Below are 11,291 nucleotides of genomic sequence, written 5' to 3'. Positions count from 1 at the left end.
CTCACTCTAGCCTGGGCAACAAAGCGAGAATCTGTCTCAAAAAAAAAAAAAAAAATAGAAAAATTAGTCAAGCGTTGTGGCACTCGCCTATAGTCCCAGCTACTTGGGAGGCTAAGGCAGGTTAAGGCAGGCTAAGGCAGGCTGAGGCAGGCTGGGGCAAGAGGATCGCTTGAGCCCAGGAGTTTGAGGTTACAGTGAGCTATGATATCACTGCACTCTACCCAGGGTGACAGAGTGAGACTTGGTCTCAAAAAAAAAGTACAAAGTACAGATTCTTCAGGCCTTTCCTTCCCAAAATTGATTTATCACATCTCATGAGGCAAAACTCAGGATTTCACACTTTTAATAAGGTATTCCAGGAGATTCTGAGGCAGGTGTCCTGGAACCACAGTCCCAATGATGGCACTCGTGAACCTGAAACATGGAGCCATGAAAACAGTCAGGGAGTGTCTCTGATGTGGGCCGTCACAAGTGATATGCCCACTCTTTTTACATCCAGCTCTTGTCCATTTCCTTTTTATGTATCACTGAAGCAGGAGAGCAGACTCTCTTGTGCAAGAGCAGCCAACTGTTATCTTCCATGGTTCCGTTTTCCCACTGGAAAATGTGGTCATCACCAGTGAAGTAACATCTGAGTCAAGGTCCACCCACAAAGACCTTGGCCAACTGATAGGGATTTCTTTCTCCTTTTCTGCTCTCAGGATTCTCATTGCCTTTCCCTAGCAGGAATGGCTTATAGTTATCTTTGTTATTGTCATTATTCTTCTTACCAAGGACTGTGGCAACTCGTGGGGAAGGACACCTTTTCTAAGATGAGAATGGGACTCTGAGAACCTTGAACAAGCCAGGTCAGAGGTGCCATAAATGTACTAAGTTAAGATAACAATATGGAAACCAGTTCAGAGGGTAGCTCACAATAAGTTGACTAAGGATTGGTGTCTGAGGGGGTTGGGATGGCTTGCTTTGCTACTACTTTAAAGGGCCTGAGGCAGATGGGATCCTTCAGTAATTAGTCTTTCCTTGCTCTCAGGACACAGACTGGGTGGTGGTGAAGGAGCCAGTCATCAAGGTGGCTGCCATAGACAATGGGCTGGCTTTCCCACTGAAGCATCCTGACTCCTGGAGGGCATGTAAGTCTCAAGACCATTGTGGTTTGCCACTTCCCTTGCTTGTTTTCTCACCGTGCAATGGAAATAATAATACTTCTATCATGGAATTCTTCTAAGAATTAATGAAATAAAGCAGCTCAGGCACATTAACACAATTGGCCAATACATGGCATCTGTTCCATAATGTAAGCTATTATGCTGACTTTTGCCTTGTAATTCCCATTAGAAGCGTAAAGATGATTAGAAATTAGAACTATAAAGATGAGAATGCAAAGTTCCACTTTGCATTCTTCTCATTCTTTCTGCAGACTGTCTTTTCATAATTTACTCTATTTGTGTCTCTATCTTCTTGTTGACCTTTCTTACCCCATTATAACTGAGAAACTTTTGGAAAGGGAGAGAAATACAAGGAGGGATTCACTAGCCTCTTCTGCAGCACTGATCTCCCTTTTCAGAAGGACCATCTCAATGTCTTGGTGGCAAGTTGTTGCTTCTAGATATTCTTGCGTCTTGAAAGGTCATGTGACATCTGGGAAAGAGATCTGGGATTAGGCAGATCTGAGTTTGAATCCCGGTTCCTCTACTTACTAGCTGTGTAACCTTTATGGTTAAGAGCACTTGTAAGTTTTTGTTTCTGTTGTACATCAGGGAAGAGGGGTTTTCCCTTTGAAAGTGTCTTGATGGGTAGAGGACACAGATCGTCAGGGAATTTTCCAATACCAGCTTTGCTTTTGGCCTTTTTTCTTTTCAGATCCTTTTTACTGGGCTTGGTTGCCCCAGGCAAAAGTCCCATTCTCTCAGGAGATCAAAGATCTGATTCTTCCAAAGATATCAGACCCTAACTTCGTCAAGGACTTGGAGGAGGACCTGTATGAACTCTTCAAGGTTAGCCCTGGGAACCTCAGTCTTATTACCATACAGAAGAAGGAATTCCTGATGGTTTTTCTAGTTGGTCCTAACATAAGCCAGGAGAAAATGGCTAATACCCTTCTGACTTGAGTTAGCCTGGGAAGAGCAAGATTTCCATATGTGGGCAGCAGGACCTGGATTGGATGGGTTTGAAAGAAATGGGCAGCTGATTAACTGGGCGTGGCGGTGTGCACCTGTAATCTCAGCTACTCAGGAGGATCAGTTGAGCCCAGGAGTTTAAGACCGGCCTGGGCAATATAGCAGGCCTCCAGCTCCATCAATAGATAGACAGACAGAGAGATAGATGGCAGCTGTGATGGATCACACTGTGTGTGTCCTGTGCGTCATGTGGCTGTGATGTATCCACAGGGCTCTCATTTTCAAATGGAACACTGGAGCCTGCAGTTTGAGACACAGAACAAGATACTTGCTTTCTGTGTCCCCATCTGTAAAACAAGGAATGCTTAGGGGAGGTAGTTGATTTCACCAAGCCTCATAAGCCTTATGTAGGTTTTCTTTATTAGAAAGTTTCTGTCTGGGGGAGAAAACGGGTTCATGTGAGGCATTCACACAGGTCCCATCTCCTTCTGTCCTTTTGCAGAAAGATCCTGGTTTCGACAGGGGCCAATTCCATAAGCAGATTGCTGTCATGCGGGGACAGGTAAGCCTCCAATGTCTTCCTGGTGTCTTTTTGGCATCTCTCTGGAAGGATCACATGCTTAATGTTGAGCAAATGTATACAGCTTGTCTTTTACACCCTTTTCAGTCTGTGTTATACATATTTGTGACTCTGCCCTAATGCCCGGAAGAGGAAAGGTAGCCCTCCCAAATCTCCTACCTCTTCCATGGTATATCCAGTGCTTGGTGAAGCACTTAATATATGCTCATCTCTGTCCCAGCTTCTAGATAATTCATTGGTAAATAAATCAGTGCTTCTTGTCCTCAAATTGCTCAAGGCAGGCTGTATACTTTGGTGGTTAAGATCAGGGCTCTGCAGTCAGACTACACCATTTACAAAGTTTGTGGCTTTGGGCAAGAACCTCTGTTTCCTTGTTTATGAAACAGGATAGTAATAATACTTTGCACAGGTTAGAGGATTGCATGAGATAATGCATATCAAGCATATAGTAAAATGCAATGCCTACACTCAGATATTGATTATGGTTATAATTTTGTTGTTACAAGTTATATTATTTCTTCTCCTTCCATTTTACCTTCAAAGGGAACTAAAGAAACCCAGGGCATTGTCGATCTTCCAAACCACAGTAAAGAATGTGCTTGGAAAATTGTTCTAAACTTTGTAGGGCACTGGCATCATGTTTATCACTTCAAAGTCTTCTTAGAGCTGGGATGGTTTAGTGGTTAAGGACACAAACTGTAGTCAGAGTGCCTAGGTTTGAAGCCTGGCCTGCCATTTACTACCTTTGAGGTCTTGGGCAAATTGCTTCACTTCTCCTTCCCTTTGTTTCCCCATTTGTAACATGGGATTAATAATAATACCTGCCTCATAGGGTTATTGTCAGATAAATGATTTGAAATAGTTGGAGTAGAACCTGGTGTATTGAAGTACTCAATTCATACTGGCCATTATGATTATGATTTCATATACAGAAATGTCAGCTCCTCAGAATTTTAAAGGACAGGAGGATCTTCCCAGCCATAATTATACATTTACTTCTTCTTACCATTTAGCTAAAGGCTTCTGGTGAGAACACCTCTTGGGTTTGCTAAACCCATTTTTCCCTGGAAATGAGATGGACAAAGGTTTTAAGAGCTACAGTTATTATAGCTGTCTGAATACCAATAATGTTGTATTCTTATATTTCCCAAGCAGGAATGTAAGGGCCCAATTAGGCTAGGGGAATTTTTGGAAACCTTAAAAGCCATATGATGTACTCTAGTATTATGGAATTCAGCATAAAGAAATAAACTTGCTTCTCCAGCTTATATAGGCTGTGCCTCTGTCCATATTGCACTGTTTTCTCTAATTCCTTCCCAACTCAGTCCCTTGCTAACACCATAGCAACCCTCCTCCCATTATACCCAGTTAGGGCCAGTATCCAGGGTGGCAGAATGTAAGGGAGATTGGGGGGAGTGCAGTTTTATCTTTCTTTTCCATCTTGTACTCTTCATGTCTTCAGAGAGGCTTTTGGCATCTTATAATCTAGAGCGCCCACCTCCTAACACCTTAAGGTTCCATGAGCATCAGCTCCTACCAGCATGCAGGTGGCCAGTATGTCATTCACTTTCTCGTCTACCATTTATACACCACAGTAAAATGAGCCTCTGCCCTACAGAAATCTTACATAGCCCTGGGAAAAGAGGTCACAAACCTATCTACCTAGTTGAGCTGTAATCACAAAGTGCCCTGAGCTGAAGGGGGAGAGTGAAGAGGCCCCAGAGGGACAGAAAGGTTTTAACCAGAAGTTAGATAAAGAATTTAGCATCTAAGAGAAAGCCTCTTTAAAATAACATTTTCAAAGATGTTATTTATCCTTTGGCATTATGTGCCTACTACAAATTTTTCTTCAACTTTTTAATTTGAAAGTTTTCAAATCTCAGTAAAGTTGAAAGAATGGGATCTTTTCCTAGATTGACCAGTCGTTACATTTAGCCTCATTTCCTTTATCTCATATCTCTATGTATTATCCATCTATCTGAATAAATTCTACCTCTATATATCTATATAATTTCTCTCTCCTAGATGGATTTGTTTTGCCAAATCTTTTGAAAGTAAGTTGTAGACAATTGGATATTTTACCCCAAATAGTCCAGAATGCCTGAGAGAAGGCTTCTAACCCAAAAATCCAAAGGAAGCACAGGGAGACCCAGCCAGAGCAGGTTTAACACATTGACTGCCACACTAGAAAAAAAATTTTTTCCTTGGGGCCATGGTGTTTTACTATGAAAATGGAATAAAAACTTTGAAAACAAAACGCTCCTTTCTAATTCTAATTTAATGAAAAATTTGTTATTTTTTATTGTTTTCTGTGCATGAGTTACAGGGGACCACCCATCACATAACATGTATGCTACAGCATGGCTGCGTGAGTTGGCCTTCTGCCTCAGCCTCCAGAGTAGCTGGGACTACAGGCATGTGCCACCACGCCCAGCTAATTTTTCTTTTTTTTTTTTTTTTTTTTTGGAGACAGAGTCTCACTTTGTTGCCTGGGCTAGAGTGAGTGCCATGGCGTCATCCTAGCTCACAGCAACCTCAAACTCCTGGGCTCAAGCGATCCTTCTGCCTCAGCCTCCCGAGTAGCTGGGACTACAGGCATGTGCCACCATGCCCGGCTAATTTTTTCTATATATTTTTAGTTGTCCGATTCATTTCTTTCTATTTTTGGTAGAGACGGGGTCTCGCTCTTGCTCAGGCTGGTCTCGAACTCCTGAGCTCAAACAATCCGCCCGCCTCGGCCTCCCAGAGTGCTAGGATTACAAGCGTGAACCACCATGCCCGGCCAATTTTTCTGTTTTTTAGTAGAGACGGGGTGTTGCTCTTGCTCAGATTGATCTTGAACTCCTGAGCTCAAGCGATCCTCCCACCTCAGCCTCCCAGAGTGCTAGGATTATAGGCATGAGCCACTATGCCTGGACCCCCTTAAATGATTAACTAATTTAATTTATATCATTTTCATCATTACAAATAATACTGCATCATATTTTTTGAAACTAAAAGTTTTTTTTGTTTTTGTTTTTTTTTTGAGACAGAGTCTTACTGTGTCGCCTGGGCTAGAGTGCCGTGGCGTCATCCTAGCTCACAGCAACCTCAAACTCCTGGGCTCAAGCAATCCTTCTGCCTCAGCCTCCCGAGTAGCTGGGACTACAGGCATGTGCCACCATGCCCGGCTAATTTTTTCTATATATTTTTAGTTGTCCGATTCATTTCTTTCTATTTTTAGTAGAGACAGGATCTCGCTCTTGCTCAGGCTAGTCTCGAACTCCTGAGCTCAAACAATCTGCCCTCCTCCGCCTCCCAGAATGCTAGGATTACAGGTGTGAGCCACCGAGCCCGGCCTGAAACTAAAAGTTTTAAGTTTTAAGATTGTTCCCTTAAAAATAGAATTGCTGAGTCAGAGGGTCTGTTCATTTTTATGCTTTTATTGTCAACTTGCCTATCTAAAAGACTGTCCCATATCCCTGCCCCACAGCCACTGAGGAGAGCACCTGTTTCTTTGAATTCTCTCCCACTCTGAGTTGTCAAACTGGAAGGGCAAAGAATAGGGGGCATTTGTTTTCATTTGTATTTTTAAAATCACTAAAGAGGTTGCCATTTTGTAAATAGCTTATTTATGTGATTTTTCTATTGATGTGGTTTCTTCTAATTGACTTATAGGCACGCTCTGCCTACTGGTCTCCATTTAGAGGCAGACCTGAAATGCCTAGGCCTCTCCTTCACCCATATCCTTTTTCCTACTACAGATCCTAAACCTGACCCAGGCCCTGAAAGACAACAAGAGTCCCCTGCACCTTGTCCAGATGCCACCCGTGATTGTCGAGACGGCCCGTTCCCACCAGCGGTCTGCTAGCGAGTCCTACACACAGAGCTTTCAGAGTCGGAAGCCCTTCTTTTCATGGTGGTAGCCTGAGGCCGGCAAAGGAAATACTGTCTGAGACTGGTGGAAGGAAGCCTGGAGAGTGGGTGCAGGAAAGGCCAGAGAACAGCGCCTTTAGGAGCCCTCCCTCTCTGCTCACCACCCTCTCAGGGCTTTCCCACCCACAGGGAGAAGCACAATCAGGGACAGTGAGTGCTCCTGGGCCCTTCCGAGTGCAGGAGGGAGGGAGAGCATCTCCCTTCCAGCATCTCCTGGTGGCAGGCTGGGAAAGTCCCTTGCCTCCCTGACACCCTGCTCTGTCGCAATTCCCTATTATATTCTGCATCAGAAAAACAAACAAACAAATTTACATGCTTGTAGCAGAACCCCAGGTCCTCTCATGTCAGAAAACTTTCAACCAGGCCGAAATTTGCATGGACTCAGATATTTGGGTGCCTTGCAGTTGCTCACTTCTATGAAGCAAGGCTGTGTCAGAGGGCAGCTGGGTAATCTGCAGTGCTGGGACAGACAGAAGCCACACCTTTTCCTTTGGGTTTTTGCCAAGCCTTCTTTCCCTTCTCCTCCCACCAGTGCTGTAGGCTGGCTACAGGCCTCCAAACACAGTTCTCATGGCAGGGAGGCTTTTGCTCTACACTTCCCAGCGGCTCTGTACACGATTATACAGAACCTCTCTGCTCTCCTGCAGTTTGCCTGTCACTCAAGCAGAGTGCTGGTCTTAGCCTTTATATTTCTATAGGAAGTTGACTCCCAGCCCTTAAAAGTGATCCACATGGCCTAAGTTTATGCCAGGAGCTGTAACTGGTCTATGGGTGAACTTATCCCAGCCTTGCTTCTTGAGTTTCTGGTTCAGTCCTCTAATTTGTTCCTGTTGTTTTAAATATTTTTTTTCCCAGCTCTTTTATCTTAGGATTTCAGTTCAGGTTCTGGAGTGGGTCTCTGTGAGGGTTCTGGGGTGAGTGTTGGCTCATAAGAGGACAGGAGAGTCTTTGGACTTCTTTGTATGCTGCCACTGCTGCTTGGTGGAAGTAACAGGATGTGTATTCTGCCTCCTAATTGGCAGTTTCCCTTTACTCCCTGACTTCTTGTCCCAGGCCGGTTTCTCTATGGCTTCCTGAGAACAGCGGGGCCCAAAGGAGAGAGGCCTTCAAGCTGCCCCCAGTGCCTGCCCAGCTCCGTGTGTATCTTCGTGCTTCCATGTGTCTTTTCCCTCAGCTTCCCCCTTGCCAGGTGTTCAAGCCCTTTCTACACCAAAGCAAAGAATGGCTTCAGGAGGGAGTAAAAAGGGTGCCATCTGTGGCTAAGGGGCAGCCGTGTTCACGCCCTCTGCTACTGGACGCTTCAAGGTTCTGGCACCTTGCGATTGGTCAATCAGCCTTGGAAAGAAACTATCTTGAAGGTTTGAAAAACAACCAAAGAGAGTGAGGATTATGGCTGTGTGTCTTCTGCTTGCCTGGCTCCTGCTGTCCAAGAGGCAGAGCAGAGATGTGCAGCCTTTTGTCAGCTGGCCAGGTTGGTCCCCTTCCAGTCTAGCTGCCAGGAGGCAGCTTGTGCTGGGCTTCCACCCAGCTGATAGGAGGAGTCTCTGAGGGCGGGATGTGCAAGCCTTGTGGGCAAAGGCGCAGCTTCCCTGCCTGCCCCAGTCCTGACAATCCCATCCAGCCGACCTGGACTCTGGCCTCGGGAACCACATTTGAGAGAATAACTGCCTCCTGACCGCAGGAGCCAGCAGGAGCCCCAGGTGTGCGTAGTTCTCCATACACGTCTTTACACAAACCTGTTGGCAAAGCTCCCTACCTGGTGCTCCAGAGAGCCTGAGGAGTCTGTAGAGGAGCCTGGCTGCCTCACTCCACCATGCCAAATCTGCACATTGTCCTGATCCAGACCAGCTCTGTACTCAGAAGGTAAATTGGGTCCAATGGAAGAGGGAGCCGGTCCCTGGCCCAGCGGGTTAGGGTGCGGGGCGTCCTTTCCTGGCCTGTCTCCACTCTCCCCCGAAGCCTGCGCTCAGGTTGCCTTGAATGTGGACTTTGGGAGGGCCAGGGGCCCAGAATGCCAGGGTGGGCATCTGGTGGCACTCATGGAACGGCTGTCCCTCTGCCAGCCACAGGCCCTGCCTCCAGCATCAGGGAGTAGAGGCTGGGCTGTGACAGTGCCGCTGCCCTGTGTTGTTCTAATGCACTGTAGAAATTGTATGTAATGTATTTAAATCAATGCAAATGTACGAATAACAAACCCAATTCTGACCCTTTTTGGCCCGGTTTCTTTGGGGGAAGGAAGACGAAGGTATTATAGAATGCAGTTTTAAGGACAAAGCCCTTAAAAGGAGTTGCTGAGACACGGTTCCTGGGGCTGTTTCTCTCTAGAAGAGGAAGGAAGATACGGGTCCTCATTTCCAAAGTCCCAGTGCTCTGAAAACCAAAAGTGTTTTCATAACTCATTTGACACTAAAACCTGACCTGAACCTACACTGATGTGATGGTACTGGTAACCATTATGTGTCATCCTTAGTGTGAATGTTTGTTGCAGAAATGTTAATCTATTTTATGAGATGGTCCCCTACTAGGGATTATGCAGTATTTTCCCTGACTACTCCCTAAAAGCCAAAAAAATTCTGAATTCCAAAATCATCCAGCTCCAAGGGTTTGGGATAAGAAACGTAGACCCACATTTAGGCAACAGAGGGCAGCCCTGGCGTGCGTGTGTATCACTGCCCTACTTTGAACCCCGCTCCTTTGAGTGATGGGTAATCAGGCAGATGGGGTGGGTGGGGAGGGAGAAGAATGCTGAAGAGCAACCGTAGGCTGCTTTTGGGGTGAAACTTACCTCTAGGGCTTGCAGGCGATGGGAAGCCTAGGATAGTGCAGGTGCCTTATGAATGACTGGTCTAGCTGTTGCCCCACTGCAGTATGGTTGCCCCATAAGGATGAAGAAGCCATCTGAGGAGCTGGCACCCACTGGTGTGACTGCAGATTCAGCCAACCCACAGACCAGTGCCCACTGTGCAGGACTTACCTTTCTTCTCTCCTGTGGATCAGGACGGCTGCAGAGACCCTCTGCCCTCTCCTCCCAATCCGACAGCCCCTAGAAAAGGAGTCTGCGGCACAGAGGCTCCAAGCTTAGTAGCGGGTGAAAAGCAGAGGCCAGCCCTGATTCTCCTTCCTGGGAACACCCCTGCTACCACTCTTGTTTTAGAATCCTCCCATTCTGTGACAGACTCACACAGTTCTTGATGCAAATGTTTTTATTTGCCACTTAAACCATGGTTTCCCTGTGCTGGCCTGACAGTGCGGGGGCATGGGACAGGCTGCGGGACCATGGGTTACAGTAGTAGCAGCAGTGCGGAGATGCTGTGTCTGAGTGCTGTCGCTTGACTCCCAGGGGAACATCATGCAGCCCAGGTATAGTGTTACATTGGGAAGGGCTGAGGCAGGAACAGTTGCCGTTACTTGTTCTGGGGACGAATGGGTCCCACGTAACAGCCCAGTGGAAGCCTCCAGTCCTGTTCTGAACTGAGCAGGCCAGTGGCAGTGGTCTCTTCTTTTCATATACCCATGTAGGGCTGCCTGCCTCAATTCTCTTCCTTCTTCACCTCCCCAGGCACTTTGGCAAAAGTCCCTTTGATTTCTGGGGAAGACACTGCCATTCCCAGCCTTTCCCTCGTTCAGTGTCTAATCTGGTGGAGGTAGTTTGTGGGGCCTGGCTTCCTCCAGTTCCGGCGGATCCTGGCACTTGTCCTCCTAGAGTTCAGATACTGCTCACTGGAGGCTGTCTCCGTGGCACTACTCTGTGGGTCGGCCAGTGGAGAGTGGGGCTCCCGGACTCTGTAGGGAACATGTGTATGATAAGCCAACGTCAATAGGGAGGACAGAACAGAGACTAAGAGATTTTGGTCACAGTGGACTATAAAACACACTGTTCAGGGCAGATGATAGACCAGGGCTCTGGTCTTGTATGACCAGAACTGTATGACTAGGCAAAGCTCTCAGATTTCTCTGCCTTTAGGGTTGGACTAGATCAGGGTGTGCAACACTCAGCATTTCTCCACCTTCAGCCTGTACTCACAGCAGATGTCATTAATTAGTCATGACAGGAAACCGGTCTTTTTAAGCAGTGACTGCTAATCAAGTGGAGCTAATTCGAGCAATGACACTGACTGGCCATCCCAGGACCTGGTGACTTCAGAAGGCCTGTTTGGGTCTGCTGTTCTGGTTGCGGGCCCCAGAGAAGGCAGCAGAGGAATGGAGCTCAGAGCACAACCCACGTAACTGGTTTAGGCCATGATTCAGCTCCCTGTTCCTGCGCGGACAGTGACCTAGGCAGAGTTGGCCGACTAGGGAGATCGGGGAGACATGCTATCTCAGGGTAAAGTTTCTCAACACTTTTTAACCCATGATGCCTCTATTTTTTTTTATTTTTACTTCTTTATTTATTTATTTATTTATTTATTTTTTGAGACAGAGTCTCACTGTGTTGCCCCGGCTAGAGTGCTGTGGCGTCAGCCTAGCTCACAGCAACCTCAAACTCCTTGGCTCAAGCGATCCTCCTGCCTCAGCCTCCCGAGTAGCTGGAACTACAGGCATGCACCACCATTCCCGGCTAATTTTTTCTATATATTTTTAGTTGTCCAATTAATTTCTTTCTACTTTTAGTAGAGATGGGGTCTCGCTCTTGCTCAGGCTGGTTTCGAACTCCTGAGCTCAAACAATCCACCCGCCTC

The 11,291-nt window shown here is 46.5% G+C and overlaps 2 protein-coding genes across 2 annotated transcripts in view; one reads left to right on the top strand and one right to left on the bottom strand.

Annotated features, from left to right (window-relative positions):
* PI4K2A (phosphatidylinositol 4-kinase type 2 alpha) overlaps window positions 1–6,915 on the top strand; it is a 54,378-nt gene extending 47,463 nt beyond the window's left edge. Inside the window, exons 5-8 of the mRNA XM_012654450.1 lie at window positions 1,014–1,130; window positions 1,861–1,994; window positions 2,620–2,679; window positions 6,441–6,915. Of these exons, the coding sequence (XP_012509904.1) occupies window positions 1,014–1,130; window positions 1,861–1,994; window positions 2,620–2,679; window positions 6,441–6,602 (473 nt within the window). The 3' untranslated portion in view covers window positions 6,603–6,915. The remainder of the gene's footprint in view (window positions 1–1,013; window positions 1,131–1,860; window positions 1,995–2,619; window positions 2,680–6,440) is intronic.
* A 2,911-nt stretch (window positions 6,916–9,826) lies between these two features.
* The window catches only part of AVPI1 (arginine vasopressin-induced 1), an 8,623-nt gene continuing 7,158 nt past the window's right edge, over window positions 9,827–11,291 (bottom strand). The window contains exon 3 of the mRNA XM_012654479.1: window positions 9,827–10,395. Within this exon, the coding sequence (XP_012509933.1) occupies window positions 10,236–10,395 (160 nt within the window). The 3' untranslated portion in view covers window positions 9,827–10,235. The remainder of the gene's footprint in view (window positions 10,396–11,291) is intronic.

The sequence above is a fragment of the Propithecus coquereli genome, unplaced genomic scaffold (genome assembly GCF_000956105.1).
Source record: "Propithecus coquereli isolate 6110/MARCELLA unplaced genomic scaffold, Pcoq_1.0 Scaffold440, whole genome shotgun sequence".
Classification (NCBI taxonomy): domain Eukaryota; kingdom Metazoa; phylum Chordata; class Mammalia; order Primates; family Indriidae; genus Propithecus; species Propithecus coquereli.
The sequence above is the reverse complement of the archived record's forward strand: the minus strand, read 5'-3'. Positions and strand labels throughout refer to the sequence as shown.